Below are 20948 nucleotides of genomic sequence, written 5' to 3' on the forward strand. Positions count from 1 at the left end.
TGTGTGTGTGTGTGTGTGTGTGTGTGTGTGTGTGTGTGTGTGTGTGTAGGAATGTCATAGCATGTATGTGTGGGATTCAATTCTCTCCTACTTTCATGGACTTGGGTGCTGAGTTCAGGTCATCATAGCCACCCTTATCCCTGGCCCTCATTGATCATATTATCTTGTTGGCCTTCACTGATCATGTTATTTAACTGTTGTGTTCATTAACATATAGGAGAGCCACTATTTGGAGTTCTTTCTCTCAGTCACCGTACTGAATTCATGGTCACTTTGTGGTTTTATTTCAGTTAGTGCAATAGTCTACAGACAGGTGGCAGGTAGAAGGGCAGATAAGACGTTCTATTACCTGGAGTACTGGCAGTCTTCACCTCTCTGTACTTATGACTTAAAGAACATTTTCATTTTAAATTTATATGAAAATTTATGTCAAACCTGCAGAAAATCATTACACACTAACACACTGAACATCCAAACTTGTCACTTGTTTAGTGCAAGACACTTTCCTCTTAAACCAAACAGAAACCCCAAGTTGAAAAAAATTGCCCCTTTGTCCTCATTCTGTCCTTCCCCTTCCCAAACTGTCTCTGTCAGAATGGGTGCTTAATTCTCAGATCTCTGTGCTAAATGCTGCAAATTGCCATGTATCTATGGCATTTGGATATTTAAACTTGGATTTGTTTATATGTGGTCTTTAAATATCTTTCTGTTCTTAAATTAATAAATAATATTCATAAATAATTGTTCACCATAAGAAGTGTCCCAACATTTGTAGACATTATGGGACAGGAAGTTAAAGTGCTCCTTAATTATTTGCCTAATAAAGGAAGGGCACTCATTGGTGCCGTGCTGACCCAGGATGTGCGTGCAAGAGCCTGGGATCTAGTTCCAGCACTATGAAAAAGCAAAAAGGAACACAGTCAGACTTATGTCACATCACCTCAGTGATGGACGGCATACATGCAGACACTGAACTTCTTAATACAGAATTCCGGAAGGGAAAATAACTGCAGCACATATTTAGCGTCATTTCCTGTTCTCTACAGATATTTATTTTGTTTAAGATCATAATTTACAGGAGCAGAGTCTGGACAGAGGCTACTAGGACACCAAGTGGGTGTCCACAGGGAGACTCATCATTGTTTAAGGCACAGAGCAACAGACCTCTGGGCTTGACTGGGTCCCTGCACTTGACCCACGATGGCTTGCAAAGCAGGACGCCTGAGCAGCTGTGAGTTTCGAGCATTTGTGACACAATGGAAGGAAGTGGCCCTGTAAACTAGTTCATGCAAGGAAAAGGTGGTTTTTCCATTTGCCTTTTTCTGAGCAATTCAACTTCCTAATTATATGATCAGGAATTGTGTCAACCATATGTTTGTTAAATGATGGAGACAAGCATAGGGAAGTCTGATTACAGACAACTTCCCCGAGGAAAAGGGTTGTTTCTTTCCACTCCACTTAGCCTCTGGGACCTGAGTGAGCAGAAGAGTGATAGCCTGGCAGAAGGGTGCCTGGTGGTACCCCTTTTCCAGCACGCACTGTCCTTCTGTCCTTCATCAGTTGTCCTTCTGAGCTAGGGGAGCAATTGCAGGGGCTGACTGACAGAAGAGTGACTTTCATGCAATAAAGCAGATTCAGAGGCAGGGGAATAATGGCCACTATTCTGACTACTTGGGAGACTAAATATTTATACGTGAGTGTGTGAGACAACATACCAGAAGTATCTTATGAGAGTGAGACAGACACTTACCAGTTTCTGTTTCAGTGGGTTTAAAGGTGGCTGACCAGGATAAATAACCAGTTTAACTTTACTACTGTTAAATGATAATCTTTTTGTTTGTTTGTTTGTTTGTTTTGTTTTTCATATGAAAGCCAGTTTTAAAAAGTAGTAAAGTACTAAGCTCTGCATTTTTATATAGTGCAAAAGTTTACTATCTAGATAACAGTGGTTTCTGGATGGGTGACTGCAAACCACTTAAAAGACAGACAATTCCTTTCGTAGAGCCTGCCTCTGCCTCAGATGTCCAAACTAAGCTAAGTTATCCATTCGGACATAGTTTGGACAAACACTGGGGGGGCAGGGGGTAGTTCCATAGCTACGAATAGGTGGGCTGCAGTTTTACATCGAAAGTGGACGTTTAAAGGGCTGACTGGCCTAAACTGGGTCAAGCAGCTGCCTTAACTCACAGTCAGTGGCATTGTACTCACTGCTTAAACAAACAATTAATACACATTCTAAAACTGTATCTGCTTCTGACTTTAATGATTCCTTAAACATAGAGATTCAAAGCATTGATGAAATGAAGTTTTTTTGTATTTATGTTTTTTATAATTAGGTTTTTCATATTTAGTTTTTTCGTATTTAGGTAAATACTGGAAGATATGAATTCTGGAAATGAAGAGGAGTAAAGACTAATCATCATAGTTTGTTTTTGTCTTTTGTAGCTATTTATTTGGACCAAAGAGTGAGATAAGAAGAAAAGAGAGTAGTAAGGCATCTCTCTTTTCTGTATGGTTTTTGTTAGTGTTATTGGGATGTTGCTTTTGCTATCATGTTTTTTGTCTTAGGGCTCTCTGTCTCTGTCTCTGTCTCTCTGTCTGTGTGTGTGTGTGTGTGTGTGTGTGTGTGTGTGTGTGTGTGTGTCTGTCTGTCTGTCTGTCTGTGCATGTGTTAATGGTGGTGGCAGTAGGGTGCGTGTTCAGGCACATCCTGAATCCGGTGCTGTTAGATTTATGTTTGAGATGTCCTGGCATTGTAAATAGTTTCTGTCTTGCTAACAATTGACTTCTTTGTTTCTAGTAAACAAGATCTTGTAAAGATACAACCATGTTTGATTGTGAGGTGTGCCGCCCTGTTTTTTGCCTTTGAGTATAACTTGTACTTTGCTAGGTCTCATTTTAGATGTGAAAACTCCGTTTCAGTCCTAGGCGTAGCCACCTCAGGACAGCTTTAGAGATCTTCTTGCCATGGGAACTTGCAGTGACTACAGACATGACTTGGTTACAGGATACATTTTGTTTTTAGCGATGGAACCTGTATGTGCTGTTTCTGAGAGGAGAATCTACCAAACTAAACTTAAAAAAATAATAATAATGTTTTCCAAGGAAAGTTACAAGGCAGAATGTTTACTACTGAATAAATAAGGCCCCAGAACTTTGAACAAAACGTTTTGTTCTAATATTCTCTAGTATATTTAGACACAGGGAGTTTTCTTTCAGTTCTTTTAAGTTCATATATTTTTGTTTGTCATTAAATGAGATAATGTCTTTGTTGCTAGAGTATATTAGAATGTATTGTAGTGTCAGATCTTTACCTCAGTTCAGTTGAGGTTTATCTGCAAGGATGGTAGAGAGCAGAGATGTGTATAGCTAGATTTGGAATTTGCCAGGCAAGTACAGCCAAGGGAGGAAAGCATTCGTGCAAGAAAAGATTTTTAGCTAAATACAAGGAATCCAAACTGGGTGATTAGATATGCACAAGTGAGGGGACATGAGGAATGGGGAATTAATCAACAGGGGGAAAGGTCACAGAGTCAATGAGTAGGAACTGCTGTGTTAAGTTTGGAGGTTCAGGATTCGAGTTTGTGAGCTAGAAAGGTGGGTGTCAGGCAGAGCATGGTATGTGGAGCATGGTATGTCTAGGGTGCTATTGAAATGAATGAGAGGCTGCATTTAGCAGTAATGATAAGTGTCGGTAGGTGGCTGAGGTAGCGGTCCTACAGCCACTGGAAAAATCAAAGAATCCACAGCAAGAGAAGAACTGTTCTTGAAACATAAAGAAGGAAGTAATGCTGGGAGTCACAAGGAGGATTGCCAGACTCCAAAAATCTGTAGAGGTTTGTGGATTAGGACAGAGACTAAGTTGTCCTAGTGAGCTCCAAAGTCTAGGCCTTCTTGGAAGCAAGAAGTGATCATTTTCTGGAAGTGAGCAGAACCACTGGGTGATATGGCATCTCTAGAGACAACAAAGATTTCGTTTGAGGAAACTTACTTGATTACAAGGTAGAGGGGAAGTTCAGAAAAGAGGCCAAGGCTTCAGACTTTCCTGAATTCCCCAAGGGAGGCCACTCCTAGAAGGGCACAGTGGGAGGCATGCAGGAGCCAGCTGTTTTGAGGGAATTAGCCATGCTCAAGGTGTGAAGGTGGAATAAAAGTTCCAGGGAGACCTGGAATAAGCAAGGATGGGGACACAGCAGGATAAAGCCTGGTGGCTTCTCAAACATGAGGCCCTGTAGGAGTGGATGGACTGGGTGCTTTGCCAGAGCAAGCAGGCCTCCTTGGGGTTCTGCTTTGACAAGCAGATCCCTGAAATTTGATCTCTATAAGCAGACCTCTGGGGTTCTGCTTCTGTCCTCTGCTGTGGTCACTTGGGGGTAGGAGATAAACCCTGGGCTACCCAGAGCATGGGTAGGCTTTCACAGCCTCCTCTTCATTCTGTGATGGAGGTATGTAAAGCTGGGGAGGCGCACCAATTATCAGGATGCATGCAAGTCTCACTGATTTTAACAGATACAGAGTGGTGGCGAGTGAAGCCTCAGCAGCTCTGTACTGGGTTAATTATTCAGTATTCCATGTTTCTAACCTTTGTGTATTGTTCCTGAGCTGCAGGGTGTTTACGTCTCATGGTGTTGCTGGCTAGATAATTAGATCTTCGGTAGAAATTTCACATAGTTTGTACTCAAGAAGTGCCCAGCTTTCATTTGTGCTGATTTTAAGCCTGTGTAACAAATACTCTGTGCTTTCAAAAATACATTGCTCTTTTATCTGAGATGTACTGTTGTATGCTGTATACGCAGTATTGGTGCTTCTCTTGATTGGTAATCAGTAGCTAAAAGTCAGATTCCAATTCCTGTTATAAGGCAGATCACTCTCTCCTCCCTCTGGATGTCCTGCCCACTTCTCCAAAAATGGAACTTGAAATCTGACAGTGTCACAGTCGTAGCTACTGAATCATTAACATATTCCCTCCCCCCCCGCCCCCATTTCTTACAGTGATGAAAGCTACAATGTCAACGATTATTCCTTAAGGGATCAGCTGTTGGTGGAATCTTGTGACAGTGAAGAGCTTAATTCTTCTCCGGGCAAGAACACTTCCACAATGCTCTACTCAAGACAGAGCTCTGCCACTCACCTCTTTACCCTGACTGTCCTCAGCAACCATGCCAATGAGAAGGTGGACATGCTACTTGGGGCTGAGACCCAGTAAGTGTGCAGCAGGGAGAAGGTTCAGAGCGCCTGGGCTCCCTCTGCTTCGCCCAGCGGCTCTTGCTCTCTACAGACAGTGGCTCCTTTTGCTGTGTCCCTACTGTGTGCTTTTAACAGATATGACCTCCTCAGTATCTCTAGAGAGGGATGTTGCTATTTGGCTCCTGTAAGTCCTGATGGATGGATGCATCTTAGTTGAACGTTTTCATTGACAAACACATTTTATTTAAATACTAACCTTTTTTTTAAAACACAAACATTAGGGTGAAGCTTTTTCTTATTCGTTCCTTCAAGGTCATTTGGAATCTTCAGTACCTTTACACCAACCTGTCCTCGGCTTTCTGTAGGCTTTAAGACGCTGCTTCTAGTGCCAGAAGCTAGGACATGGCCACTTAACATTCACTTGGACACCTTGTATTGCTATGGCTACAGTTTGCAGCAATATGGCTCATCCACATTAGGGAAAAGGATGACATGGTAGTTAGAGTCCTAGCAAACTTTGCTTTGTTCAGTATTGAATTTGAAGTGATGTCTGAATCATCTGTCTTCAGTAACACAGTGCACAGGGACTCGCAGAGCCATAACTTGCTTAGAAAAGCATGTCATAATTCCTCTTTCCAGCCAGTCTCTAAAGGCAGGACAGGCATGCGGCATGTGTCTGTGGCTTCACCAGCACTTAGTGTGCAGTCCACTCTTAAACTGGACAAGAAGATCAGGGCTTGATTTGCAAGTCCACCTTGAGGATTTTATTCATCTTAATGTCGCTGACCAATTTGTTTGGAAACAAGAAATCTCTTGGATATCATTACAGGCCAGGTGCTATGTTGAGTCAGGGAATAGAGCGATGGAGGAAAGGGTTTCCTGTGCATGTATCCTCTAGGTTCCTGCATGTTTCTTACCGTTTCTGCCAGTGTTCCCATGTAGAGTCATTAAAATAGATCAGCAGATAGCAGTAATAACAGCCCCAACTGTAAAGTGTTTTTGTAAATGTGTATTCTTACACAGAGATCTTTTTATAAGTCCCCACAGTTCCATCCTTGGAGCTGTAGAAAAGCTCCCCACACTGCCTCCAAGGTCTGCTGCTCTCAAGAGCAGCTTGCTCTTGCTGCTGTGCGTCCAGAAACCAGCATGGGACACATCCAGGGCCAGGCTCGACCGAAAGTGTCTCTTCAACTCTATAAGTCCTTGGGTAACGAGGCAGACCTAGGCTTCTTTTGTTGTGTAGGGAACATGTTTAAAAAATGGAATTGGTATGCTGGATTTTGTGCAACTTTAAGAAAAGCTGAAACTCTTTGGGGTTTAGCACTTGACAAGACATTCCAGGAAATTCATGTATGTCGGGAATGCCCCCTTTGTACTTAGTAATGCAGAGTGTCGCTTTTGCTTGTGTTTTCCTCTTCTAGTCACAGTTTGTTCTTTATTCTGGCCTAACCGATGAATTGGCAGAACTCTTCCTGAGTGCCTCATACATAATTTATAAAAACTCCCTTCACTTCTTTCTTAGATAGTCTAAGTCAGTGTCCTGCTCTTTTTATACCAGTGCTAAATCCTTTCGCAAGACTGTAGAATCTGTTCCATTCTCTTGCCTTTGATTTGCCTTACACTGAGTGGTTGTCCATTTTCTTAATCAGACATGTTCTCAGAATATTTAGTTATGTCACCCATAAGCCCTTGAGTATGACTCATATTTGTAGTTCTTTCATTAATAACAAGAGAACATTCCAGAGGGGATGGGGCGTGGGGCCAGAAGCCTCTCTTTGGGAACAGAAGGAGGGACTGTTATTCTTCTCTTCCCTCCTCTGCCCTCAATTACAGATGAGAAATAAATGAATAGGCTGAGCCGGGGAGATGGCTCAGTGGTTAGAGCACTTGTTTTTTGTGCTGAGGACCTGGGTTCGCTTTCTAGCACTCACATGGTGGTTTACAACTATCTGTAACTCCATTTCCAGGGAGTCTAGAGCCCCCTTCTGGCTTCTGTAGGTACCAGACATGGTTGTTGTATGTATACATACACACAATCAAAATACTTATACACATAATGTAAAAAGAATAATTCTCAAATAAATGTATAGATGCGTGCAAGATACAAAATAGCATCGGTAGAGAGAAAAAAAAACACCAAAATGTACCTTTCTTAAAGCAGACACACTCAATCTCATGCATAATTAGTTGTTTAAATGTGTAATTAATTGCTGCATGCTGTAAGTAGGTATATGTAGATTAGTTCTGAGTTACCTACTTCTTTGTTTTTGTTTGATTTTAAGCTGAAACCTGGTAACATAAAAGCTGAACAAATTAATAACACATTATGATCTGTTTAAATCAAATTTATTTACCTCACAAACATTTATCATTTCTTTATGGTATGGTCTATACGTTTTTGAACAATCAGTTCTAGCCACTATAAGGAATATTCTTTGCACCTAAGATTTGTGAAATGCATAGCTTGATTTTTGGTTTTTAATATTTATTCTTGTGTTTATGTCTGTGTGCATATATAATGTGTGTGGGCACATGTGCTTGAATGAGCACACAAAGGCCAGAAGAGAGCTTCACTGTCCTTTTCTATTACTTCTTTCCTGTCTCTCTGGATCAGGTTCTTATTCTTGAACTGGGGCTTATGTCTTGTGTCTGGGGACTCTGTGCCTGCTTGGAGGTGGAGTTATCGCATTTGCCAGAATGTTGAACTTGTTACAGGATACCATGATCCAGCTCTGGTCCCCACAAAATTGTGGGTTTTCTTTTCTTTTCTTTTCTTTTCTTTTCTTTTCTTTTCTTTTCTTTTCTTTTCTTTTCTTTTCTTTTCTCTTCTCTTCTCTTCTCTTCTTTTCTCTTCTCTTCTTTCCTTTTCTTTTCTTTTTTCTTCTTTTCTTTTCAGCTCTTCTCTTCTGTCTCCTCTCCTCCCCTTCCCTCCCTCTTCCCTCCCCCTTCCTCCTCTCCCCTTCCTCCTCTCCTCTCCTCTTTCTCTCTTCTCCTCCCTTTCTCTCCCTTCCCTCCTATTAGTGCTTATACCTTTCTACCCTGTCCACCCCCACCACTCTCATATCACCTACATCTCACTAACTAGCCTCCCACCCCACCCCTTAAGATGTCCTATTCCCCACTGACCCCTTCCTAGTTTCCTGGCATCTCTAAGTTGCTAGAGCAACTTTTCCCACCCCAATTCCTCCTGGTTTTTGACTTGTGTTCATAAGAACACTGCTGGTCATTTTGTACACAGTTTTGATGTTTGCCTGTCACAAACTTTAACTCACCGTACTGCTAATCAGACAATAGTCTGAATAATGTGAAGACTTAGTCTTCTTGAAAAGACAAGGGAAGAATGCTTTCCGGTCATCTCTTTCTCTGTTGGGCTTTTCAGGAAGAATGTGGGAGATGGAGAGTTCCCTTTGTCTGCCTTCATTAAAATGAGGCACAGGCAGCTGCAGCTCCCACAGGCAGCAGCGACTTCCTGCACTCGCAGTAGAATTGGGATGCTCTTTGGCCTCAGAGTATGCGGGGATGAGATATCTAGTATGTGTTCAGTGAGGGGACAAGCTTTGCTTGCTCGTTACCTCTAACTGTAGGATAGAATCATCACAAATGATAATCAGAGATCCTTCCTAGCATTTCTTTCACAAGAAAAGCTGGGAGTCTAATGAATGTGGCTCATGCTGTCAGCCACCCAGACTGGGTGCTGGGCCTCTGACAAAGAGGAATTGTTTGCAGGGAGCTTTGCACTCTTCCTGCTTCAGTTAATGATTTAATTACAACAGGAAGTATAAAGATGGAATAAAATTGTAAATGGTATCTCAGACACAATCATATTTTTTCCTTCCTTTAGGAAAATCACAACATAAAGTAAACAGCCTATATGGGAAATATATTTCAGGTTACAGTTTTTCTTTCTTTCTTTTTCTTTTTTAATCTAGATTGTAGGTCTAAACCTGATATTTCACATTTCAGTGGTGCTTCTCCAACAACCTGTTCCCTTTCTGAAATCTGCTTTTTATGAACAAAAGCTTTCAGGTAGAAATGGGCAGAACATTTTTTAAAGATTTATTAATTTTTATTTTATGTGCATTGGTGTTTTGCCTGCATGTATGCCTGTGTGAGATACCGGATCCCCTGGAAGTGGAATTACAAATGGTTGGGAACTGTCCTGGGGCTGCTGGGAATTGAACTTAGACCTCTGGAAGGGCAGCCAGTACTCTTAACCACTGAGCCATCCCTCCAGTCCCATGGGCAGAACATTTTTAATAGCACATAGCAATGTCACATGTCCTTGAGTGTGGGGCCAAAATAAGGAAGCCTTCAGTTGAAACGTTGAACAGGTGATACTGACAGTGAACACTGACATGTCATATGAAGAACATTAACAACTTCATAATGAGTCCTGACTTTCGGAGTGGGGGGATGGGGAATGACAGAATTATAAGCCTGAATTAATATCGCTTATTTTCTAAATAATTGCTTTTATTCTAAAAAAAAAAAAAAAAAAAAAGCAGGAAACATAAACTGCCCTTTAATGCTTGTTTACTTTGGAGACAAGGTTCAGGATGCAGCTCATGCTAGCCAGAAACTTCTGATGCTCCTGCCTCAGCCTCCTAAGCGCTGGGATTGCCAGCGTTGCTGAGGCTGCAGTGTGTGCTGTCATTTCAAAGCCTTCCTTCTTAATGCTTATCTAGCCTTTAGCAGATGCCGTGAGAAACTGGATTTCTGTGTCTGTGACCTTTTCCCAAGCAAGTTTAAACCTTCCCTGCCTACTAAAGGATAGGACCAAGGGGCCAGGCTGCTGACTCCCCATGAGGAAACTATCATGGCATCTTACAGTGCCGAGCATTCAAAACTGGGGGTTTAATGGAAGGACTGCTAAGTCTCTTCTCCGCTTCGTCTTCTTTCTCCGCTGGGGTCAAATGCGGTTTAAGAAGAGTCTTTCCCAGAACACTGCACGCTGTTTAGGGCTTTAACACGTTTTGTTCTACTGTCCTCTTCGCTGTATTGAGGGTTGTGAACAGCAAAGCATAACCTGGGGTAGAGCTTGTGCACTTGATGGAGGCTGGCTGAAGGAGGGGTGAGTTGGCCTTGGAATTTGATACCCCACAGGTATCAGGGCAAAGGGAAAAGTCTGAGTGAGCGGCACGTGTGGTAGGTTACAAATTCCTCTTGTTTCATATTGTCACTGGAGAGCACGGCTAGATAAGGGCGAGCCATGGACTTTAATAATGGTTTTCTTGTCTGCAGGGTTCTGTCTTACAGCAAGTGCTCTGCCCCTGCCTTAGAGATACAGTACTTCCAGCTTCTTGATGGGGCCCGCTCCTTGGCAAGACGCTTAGAAGCCCCAGGGGAAGTGGTGTGGTTTGACAGCTTCTCGGAGGGGGTGGTACTGACTCAATTGAAACATTTTCAAGAAACAGCTCCATTCAGCAAGGGCAACAACAAGTGTCTTGTTCTGTCCTCTCGAGTCCCAGCAAGGGGCCACACTGTCTACAGGATGCCGTTAGTATCCAGACAGCATGGCACGGGAGTGAATGATTTCATCTGGACTGCTCAACTCAGTGGCAGGGGCCAGCTGCTGGATCTTGAGATTGGCCTTGCTTGGAAAGTCCTGTGTAAAAGATTCAGTTGCGAAGTGCTCTACTCTGGGAAGGCAGCAGTTTGGGCAGGATAAGAAACAGGATAAAGGCCTACTCTGCCTTTGGGATGGCAGAGAGAGAGAGACAGATCCTGGGCTGTGGAGACTGCTCTTGGTGAACCACTGACCTTCTGCTCCATATTAGTTTTCAGTTGGCATTGTACTTTGGAAATTCTAGTTCAGCCTGTGGCATAATAAGGATCTTTTCCCACTAAGCAGCAGAATTCAAAGTGTTTACTTGGGAACTGGTTTAAAGGAAGCTGTAAGTCACTTATTCCTTACAAAACCAAGGTAAAGCTCTTTGTTTGGCATTTGAAGTTTTTAGAAGCAAAGTGGTATCACCAGGTTCTAATAATTGTATGCATCACCACGGGAGCCTCAGTTCCTCCATTCTCTGTATGTAAACGTAGGCATCAACATGCCAGCGTGGGGTCACTCTCCCACATGCTGATCTACCTGGTCTGAGCCAGAGCCTCATTGCCACTGTGTGCACCAGGCTAAGTGGCCCCGAAGCTTCCTGAGATCCTCCTATCCATGCCTCCCATGTCCCTGTAGGAGACTTAACGATTGCAGGCACTCACAGTACAGCATGAGGCCTCTGCATGGGTTCTGCAGATCCAAACTCATGTGTGGCAAGAGCTGTGACCCCTGAGCAATCTCGACCCATTTTGTTCTTTTAAAAACATTTGCTTGTGCATACAAGATTCATCCTAGCTGCCGTACCTGTTTGTTTTGCTTGTAAACGTGTATTAATATCTTTATTTTTGGCTTTTGAAGTCAATCTCATATTGCAAAGAGCGGCCTTTAACTTGTGGCAATCTTCTATAACCCGATTCCCGTCCTGCCAGAGTGTATGATCTGGTAATAGAAGCAGATAACTGTTCAGTGTGTGATTAGTAATATGATTCTCTGGTGAGCAGATATTTACTGAGCCACAGTTTATACTAACCTGTGCTCTGGAGATAATCCAATTAAGCGGGCTCAATTGCCTGTTCTCCAGAGGTTACTGTGAACCAGCAATGTGGTGAGGCTGGAAGAGGGTGCCTTGGAGGCAGACTGTCAGTTAGGGATAAGGAAAGAACTAGGTGTCCATACCAGGGGAAGTTACTTGGAAGAAGTGAGGCTTATATTGTCAATATTGAGAGATCATAAACAAAAGAAGCCCCAAACAAAAATGTACACTATAGAACCTCATTTTCTAATACATATAAAATGGGTAAAATTAGAATGACATTTTCTTTAGACAGAAGACATTGGTTGGTCCCTGGTCTGGCAGCTACAGACACGCATTTGCATAAGTAAGCGCTTGAAGAGTTGGTTATGCTTAAAGCACTTGGCTTTCGCTTTTTTCCCCCCCTTCTGCGAGGGTATGTGCACATCAGTGTGGGTTTGAAGGGGGCACAGGCAGCAGTTTCCCTGGAGCTGCAGGAGCAGGCAGTTGTAAGCCATCCTCTGTGGGTGCTGGGAATTGAGCGTGAGACCTCCACCATCACGAGGCAGCTCTGAGCCAGCTCAGCAGCCCCAAGACACAGCGTTTTTAAGAGGTGGTGGTGAATAGGTGAAGCCTGCAGAAAAGAAAAGGAAGCAGGAAGATCGCAGAGGAAAAGCACGGCTAGTGTGCCATGTTGCATGTTCTTCCGCTCTGCCTGATGAGACATGTCGGGTAGTGAAAATTGCTTGTGGAGACAAGTTTAGATGCAAGGTATTCACAGATGGCATTTTGGGAGAAGTATATGAATTAATGGATGCTGAATGCATGTATCTGACATATATGAGTTTAGTGAGTATTTGAAAGAACTGAAATAGTGTATACACGTAGCTTGGTTTAATTAATTACAATTCTAATGCTTGCTTTTCTAGACGCACAAGGATAATTATGTGATGGGACCCTGCTTACTTACCTGAGACTTGCAGTCATAGTTAATCTTTTGTTTCCTACAGCTGTACCTTAGCATAATGTTAAAATATTTTGTCTATTTTTTTCTTTTCTAACCATACTCATGAAAACATTTTAAAACATTTCAGGATAGTCTAAATACATCAGAATTTCTGTTTCAATAAAGTTCACACTTGGCAAAGGGATTTCTTGTCTTCTTTTTTTTTTTCCTTTTTATTATTTATTACAATTTATTCAGGCTGTAGCCCCCTCCCTCATCTCCCCCCGCAGTCCCACCTTCCCTCTTTTTTCTCTCTCTATGCCACTCCTCCAGTCCCCTGATAGGGGAGACCCTCCTCCTCTTCTATTTGACCCTAACCTATCAGGTCAGATGGCTGTATCATCTGTGGCCTGGCAAGACTGCCCTCTCTGGGGAGGGGGAGCTGATCAAAGAGCTGGCCACTGAGTCCATGTCAGGGACATCCTCTGCTCCCTTACTAAGGAATGCACATTGAGACTGAGCTGCCATGGGCTACATCTGTGCAGGGGTTCTAGGCCTCTCCTTGCATGGTCCTTGGTTTGACCAAAATGGTTGAGTGTGTGGGAGGAAAGGATTAGAGCCTAGGCTTACAGGTGAAATTGATACTTTGAACTGTTGAACACCAGACCAGGAGTGTGCTAAATATCTGTGATTTAATATGCTGGAGTATTCAGTTCTTCATTGTATATCCAAGCTAGCCAGATTTATATTTGACAATAATGACTGCTCATCTGTCATTTTGAAAATCACTCCTGCCCCTGTTATAAAAGGTCAGTCCCTACCCTCCAGGATCCTTTATGTTTTGGGATTTACACTGGCTCGGTGGGATAAAATAACCCCAGTGTCTAAGGGACGAATCTGAAATGCACCCATTTTCTGTGTTTAGGAGTGAGCGAGCCCGCTGGATCACAGCACTGGGACATAGCAGCGTGAAGCAGCCACCCGACAGAACCAGTAAGTTTCCAGGAGAGGTAGCTGTCCCGGAACACGGAGGAGCTCTGCCCTCTGCTGGCTGGCATAGTTACTGACTGGTCACACTATCTACCTGTTTTACAAGGTTCCATGTACAGCTGTTAGACAAACATGCTTACTTAGACTGAGTTTGCTTCCCCCTCTGTGAGTCAGAGGCGTTGGGTTCACTGTGGGTTATTGTGAGGACTAAGGTAAATTACAGAGGGTGAAAGCCCTGCTTGAACCATACATTCAGCTGTTATTAGCAGGTTTGAATATGAGCAGAAAAGTGTGGGGTGCGCTTGATTTTTATTGTTTTGTTTGAGAAAAAGACTTACAATGTAGCTCTGCCTTGCCTGGGTTTCACACTCAAGGTTTTGCCTCAGTTTCCTGAATGCTGGATTACGGAATCTGAGCCACCCTGTCTGGTTACAAGCTTTGGGTCTAAAGAAAATTACTTTTTTTTTTTTTCTTCTGATCTTTTTTTAGTGGAAGTGGCAAGGCCCAGAAAAGGTACTTTGTTGTTCTGGTGTCCTAGGATGCTCTTTCTTTACTTGATGCTAGAGTTCTGCATAATGAGTTGGAGGACTGAAGGATGAGGCTTGCAAAGTGGTTTTCTGGAACTTTAACAATCACAGCTTTTAGAGTCCAGTAAGTGTGGTTGGTTTGATATCAAACTTTATATTACAAACCAATCACGAAGCCATTTCAGTCAGTTCTGCTGAAGTTGTGTTGTAAATCAGCATTTGGGGGTACGCTGAATTAGTCTGAATAGCTTTTGCTTGGAGCCCTCCCTTTTTCTAAGCCTTGGCACAGCTTCTTTTGCCTGGTTGCTAGTAGGATAGGGTCACTGTGGACCGAGATTGGGTAGTGCAGATAGTATCAATTATATGATCTTGGTCTATCACCTACTCTCTCGCCTCAGTTTCCCCAATGTGTAATACAATGAATGACACCTGATCAAGAGTATTGCTGAGCATAGGTATGCGTCATAGGAGCCATCTTAAACGCAATTTTTAAAACTTTTTAAAGCTTAGAAGCAGGCATGAGGCTTCTTTAACTTCCCGCAGAAGCCCGGCCCAGTCTGCCAGCGCCAGCCCTGAAATCACAGAGCCAAGTGAGTGAATGCATGCTGCCACTTTGTACAAGTTTTGCTCGCCAGCCCCTGGAAGCTCAGTGTGTCCCCTTTCCTCCGCAGCACTGACCCAGGTGGAGATCATTAGGTCTTTTACCGCCAAACAGCCAGACGAACTCTCCCTGCAGGTGGCGGATGTGGTCCTCATTTATCAGCGTGTTGGCGATGGTGAGTAGGATTATTCTCATGGTGGACTGGTGCTCAGGAGCCTCTGGTCCAAGGAGCTTCATGTTGTTACCAACACCTGTGTTCCATACCCTGGCAGTGATGCTTCCTCAAGACATCCTTTACTTCATCCTTGTTCTTAACCCCTTCCTGATGATTCATATCCCAAATCAGAAGCTTCTCAAAGCCCTACAGATTGCTCAGAGATGATCCATTTAAAAAACCCTTACCTTGCCCACTGTCTGCCTTTCTCTCCATGCTTACTTTTGAAACACGATAAGCAGCCATCATGAAGTTTCCTTTCCTTCCCAGTCCTGCAGTCACCTAGCTCTCACCTCCACAGGCTTTTCTGCCCTGCCCCCTTGCCTAGAAAGGAAAGGTTTTCCTGCCACTCCTGCCCAAAAGATTCCCTTTCTGAGTTCAGCTAATTCACACACTCTCGGCCTCCTCCCTTCAGAGCTTCTGCTCATGTCCAATCTCTGGTATATCACTCATTCTCTCTTGAAACCTTGTCCTATTTCACCTCAAATACTTTAGCCTTAACAGTGATCTAGTGCACTCATTTCTTCTTGACTATTATCCCTGGAACCCATCCCACAGAAGGAAGATACCTCTGAGTGGGCATCGCCTCTTCAGAGTGAGCTGTCACGAGAAGATCCCTCCCAACAGTGCTTGGCTAATGCAGCCTGTTTTTCCTTGCAGGCTGGTATGAAGGGGAACGTCTTCGAGACGGAGAAAGGGGCTGGTTTCCCATGGAATGTGCGAAGGCCATAACATGCCAAGCCACTATTGATAAGAATGTGGAGAGGATGGGGCGCTTGCTCGGACTGGAGACCAACGTATGATCTCTCAGACGCCAGCAGAATGGGGCTAAGTTTACCGTCGTCACAGTCCACGTAACTAAAAGGGTGAAAACACTTGCCTGTAAGCTTGCCAAATTGTTCTACCCTCTTGGAAGAACAGCCGCCAGATGCAGTTAGTCCACACAGCTCGGTTTTTGCATAACGATGCTCCTGGAGACCTTCTTGGATCCACTCTCTACTTCAGGGATGAGGGACCGTCTTGGCTCCTCCCACTTCCACTTCGTTATGTAAGATGCTGTTCTTTAGCTTCTCTATCCTCATTTCACTCCTTGGTATGGTCCCACAGCCTCACTGAGTTTATCGTTAAGGAGTGTCCATTTTGTAAATATTTTTGTGTCTTAGCCTAATGGTGTTAATTCCAAAAGCAACTAATAATAGTTCAGTTAGGTGAGCTGTCATGTTTTGTAAACCTCTTTCTACGAAAGGGAAATTGACACTTGAACTTTGCTGCCATTTTCCTCATTAGAAGGAAAGTGAGGAGCGACCCAGTGAGGGTTTTTAAAGATCCATCTCATTCAGTATTGGTCTCGGATAACTATAGCCTAATAAACCTAAAGTACTACAATGACATGGGATTTACAGTTCTCCTATGTGAGGACATCCTGAAGCTAGGATATTTCAGGCCACCTGCTAAAGAGCTGACAGGAGACTGCTCTGCCTTCAGTAACACATGGTTCCTAACTATTCTATTTGTTTTCAATCAAAAAATGGCTGGAATACACATTAACAGTTTTCAGAAGGAGAAAGCTTAGAGAGTATCAAGATGGCAACAAGGCACTTGCTTGAAATATCTTGACCTTAACAGGAGTTTATTGCACTCAATGCCCGGTGTCTAGGTTTGGAGTCTCTCATAGCTGATTTCCTATAAGACATTATTTTTTTTTTCCCACTAGGACAAGGAGAGACAAGGTAGTATTCTAGAGTTCTTTAAAAAGTAATGAAGGTTTGAAAGAGTGACAGGGGAAAAATTATTTTCATTAGTAGCTCTAACCTCTCTATTCGGTTCACCAAGTAAAATCTAAATATACATTATCAGAGAGCTCAGATCTTTGTCCCACGTCACTGCTCCTATCTAAACAGCACCCAAACCGTAAAGTTCCAGAAGCCCAGTGTGTAGGAGCTGGCTCGGACCCTGCAACCCATCCACCTCGGCCATAAACAAGAGTAGGGATCCCAGGCGCTTCTCACCTTTGGGTTGTTTTCCTTTTGCCTGTATATGTATTCCTTACAAAAGACATGTCAGGTCTTGATTTTTGAGGTATGAGTTAGTATGTGAATGAAGCAATAGCAGTGGCCCCCCCCAGCAAGAGATATCCCACATTATAAAACAAGAAATCTGCCTGTTTTATAAAGAGGAATTACAGAGAAGAAAGTCGTCTCCTCTTCAGTAATGTCACATGCTGTTTAGAAGACATGCTAACAAGCTGTAGTTTAATCTAATGTCATGTGTTACTTAGGACAGAGCATGTTGCCTGCAAGGGGAAGCATTTTGTATTATTTTTGCTAACACCCCTTTGCAGCTCTAAAGGAATGCTACGAATCTTGTAAATTAATTTATAAGTGTTAAACAGTGGAGATGTATGTGTCCTTGAAGTCAAGCAGCCCAACACTGTTATTAAAGTGTCCCCTGTAGAGCAGGTATTTAACAATCACAGTGTTTCATTTTAAATGATTGTTTTTAACAGAACACATCTTTACACAAACCTGTTTTATATGGCTTCTTTGAAATGTACAGTGACTTCACTGCTGTAAACAGAAATATTACTTTTGTTCCAATAAATTGAAACTGCTTGTACACTTTCAACAAAGCTTATAAAGATTGTCTATATACTTCTGTTTCTGTGCTGGCGGGATTTGATACACTCATGGTGTGAAGTTTATGGTTTTAGGGATTTGTGTTCAATCAAAGCTGCACTAGGAAGGTGTCTATAGCCAGCATTACAAAAGACTCATCTTGTCTCTTAGGCATGCCCTGGCATTAGCTACCCTACAAAACACATGCTTTTGAGAATCTTGGTCCTATTGTTTTTGTGCTGATGAAATTTTATCACCTAGTAAATCATGGTGAAAGAACACACTCAAACCTTTCTATATTAACTTTCCAATTACTGCATAAGATTTCTACAAAATGAAGTGACTTGAAGAAATACTCAGAGTCTGTGTAGAATCTCACAGTTAGAAAAGTCAGAAGTCCTGGGTACATGGCTGCAACTGCCTCATGATCCTTTCATCTTCAAGGCAGCACTAGAATGCTTAATTCTTATACTCCCTGTTCATGCTGCATGAAGGAGTAAGGGGGGGATGTTGCAGGATATTTCATCTCATTGTGAGCCCCAAAATAGAAGACCTTAAAGCCCTGTTTAGTGCTTCTCCAGATGGCCTAAAATGGAAGCATTAAATGAAAAGCTAAATAACAGAACTGAAATTATCTCAATACCAATTATAATTAATATGATTTGATTATTTTTTAATCTATTCTTACTAGTCAATATGGCTTTCTGTACTAGCTATAAGAAAAAAAACCTTCAAAGAAACAAGATTTTACAGTTCACAATTTTGGGATTCACAATGGGATCAAATATCCTGCAATAGAAAATATCCGTTAAAGGTTTCATGATTAAATTAGGCTCATAGAATAATTTCCACAAAGATTAACTTATTTCTTTAAGTAGGCAAATTAATGTTTCAGAATTGCCTAATTTTAGCTCTTGGTTAGATCTGTACATTTCCTTGGCCATTCAACATAATACATGATGTAAAAAACAGGGAGGTGGAGGTTAGCAGAGTCTTCTTGGAATTCTGCTTTCCTCATCCAGCATAAACCCTTAAAATGCTAGATACTTCCAACTTTCTCACAGCTGAAGTACATCATGTGACAGCAAATACCCACTAGACCCTCTGAAATACAATTTTGAAATCTAAGTCATCTTTGTTATATTTCTACTTAAGCTGGCCTTAGATGAAGAGAGGTGGGTATACCATTCCTAGTAAGCAGCAGAACACATCATCCTCTGCTTCATTTTTCCAGTGCATGGGAAGCCGCAGAGAAGCTAAGACACTTTGATTTGCAGTTTAAGAATGTAGGTCAGTGTAGTATGTGGAGACTGAGTCCCTCAGGAGCTTACTCTGGTGTGGGATTATGAACCTGAAAGACAACGATTTGCCTGCTTAACTCTAACACATTTAAGTCCTAGCAGAGGGAAACTAAAACTTCACTGACTCAAACAAAGCACCAAAACTCAGTTATTTCTATATGCAAGTGGGCGTAGGTCCAGCAAAGACTCAGAGACATGGCACTGTGACACAAATAAACAGCCCAGAGACACGGGATGCTAACATAAGAGGTCATAAGAATATCCATGAATGCTATTTGTAGAGATAATGCCACACTTTAAAATGGAATAGAGATCTAGTATCTACAGAACTTTAAGAGATAAAACCAACTAGAAATTTTATAGTTAACTATCAGATTAGACAGTTAAACAAGATCCTAGGGGATTTGAAGAGAGGCTAGAAGAAACTACAAGAAATCAGAGGCTATAGCCATGGAGAATATAAATATTTAAATGGAGTCCTAGAGAAAGGCCAGAGGAAGGGAGCATTGCCAGACTAGGTAAGCAAGATCATCCAAGCAGTCTAGGATGTAAGCTTCAGTAGGAAGGGAGAGTGATCTTGGATACAGGGGATCCCTCCAGTGAGTACATTTTCTGGAGAGACAGATAAAGGAAGTCAACTGATAAACACTCTTAGTACCTACATGAATACATACTTTTTGCTAAAGTGTCACAATATTCAAAACGTGTACCAGCATTAGATAAATGACCTATAAGACAAGAGATCTGACTAAAGATAATGCCTGAATGCCAATGAAGGTTAAATATAATCAAGGATAAAATAATTTATGTATCCACACAATAATATGGCCTTAAAATGTAAATAAAAATTAGAGAAATATAAATCAATATGAGATCATAAAGTATACCAACATATCTTAGTAAAATTTCATTAGAGAAGGATCCATAAAAGTACAGACTTAATGACAATATACTAGACATATAACACCCTGCAAAAATTTCAGCATGTGCTTTCAAATGGAATTTGCACTTGGCTCTTAGACCCAAATGTAGGATGCAAAGCTTTAACTTCTTCAGATGTCATAGAAGAAACTTTTGGCGACCCTGGTTTTGGGGATAAAAACATCAAAGGTATAATCGATGATAAAAGAAAACTTGATAAACTGAGCTTCGTTAGAATTCTTTAAAAAGCCTCAGAGTGAGGAAGCTTGCAAGTGTATCCCTGATAAAGGAAATGCCTCCTAAGGATAGTCTGCTTAACATCTGTCATCAGAGAAACTTCCTCCTGCAGTCCTAAATGAGATGTCTCCATTAAATCCCTCCCCACAAGTGTCAGGGAACTCCATAGAAAAGAAGGCAGAAAGTGTGTAGGAGTCAGAGGGGATGGAGGACACCAAGAAAACAAGGCCTTCTAAATCAACATAAGCTCCTGTGAACTCAGAGACTGAAGCAGGAACAACAGGGTCTGCATAGGCCTGCACTAGATCCTCTGTGTCTAAACTTCGTTTAGTGTTTTGATGTGATTCCTGGGTATGAGAACAAGTGGGTCTCTGATTCTTGTGTCTTCTCTCAGGCTCTTCTGTTTGTCTTGTCCAACTCTGATATGATAGTTTTCATCTTATATTTTATTTTGTTATATTTTTAAAAAATAAATGAATGGAAATCTAGCTAATAGGGCAAAGATTAACAACTGACTCTCTTATACCTGCTGGGAGAGGGAAAATCAGTTCCCTCCAATGAAGTGACACTGTGTATATCAACCACTCCACAACAAGCCTCATGCTCAGTAGTTGGCCAACATATAATGGAATCTACAGTTCTCTCTCTCTCTCTCTCTCTCTCTCTGTGTGTGTGTGTGTGTGTGTGTGTGTGTGTGAGTGTGTGTGTTTATTTGGTTAGTTTGATGTGGGTTTTTTTTGTTTGTTTGGTTGGTTTGTTTTGGGGGAGTGGTTTATTTTGTTTTGATTTTGGAAATTGTTCCTGTACTGTGCTTTTTTTGTTGTTTATGTTTGAGAAAGAGTTTAA

The 20948-nt window shown here is 42.1% G+C and overlaps 1 protein-coding gene across 1 annotated transcript in view; it reads left to right on the forward strand.

Annotated features, from left to right (window-relative positions):
• The window catches only part of Arhgef26 (Rho guanine nucleotide exchange factor 26), a 98626-nt gene extending 80985 nt beyond the window's left edge, over positions 1-17641 (forward strand). Inside the window, exons 11-14 of the mRNA XM_055596871.1 lie at positions 4993-5202; positions 13622-13689; positions 14885-14989; positions 15689-17641. Coding sequence (XP_055452846.1) covers positions 4993-5202; positions 13622-13689; positions 14885-14989; positions 15689-15831 — 526 coding nt within the window. The 3' untranslated portion in view covers positions 15832-17641. The remainder of the gene's footprint in view (positions 1-4992; positions 5203-13621; positions 13690-14884; positions 14990-15688) is intronic.
• The last annotated feature ends 3307 nt before the right edge of the window (positions 17642-20948 follow it).

The sequence above is a fragment of the Psammomys obesus genome, unplaced genomic scaffold (assembly GCF_907164565.1).
Source record: "Psammomys obesus unplaced genomic scaffold, mPsaObe1.curated_primary_1811, whole genome shotgun sequence".
In the NCBI taxonomy this organism is placed as follows: domain Eukaryota; kingdom Metazoa; phylum Chordata; class Mammalia; order Rodentia; family Muridae; genus Psammomys; species Psammomys obesus.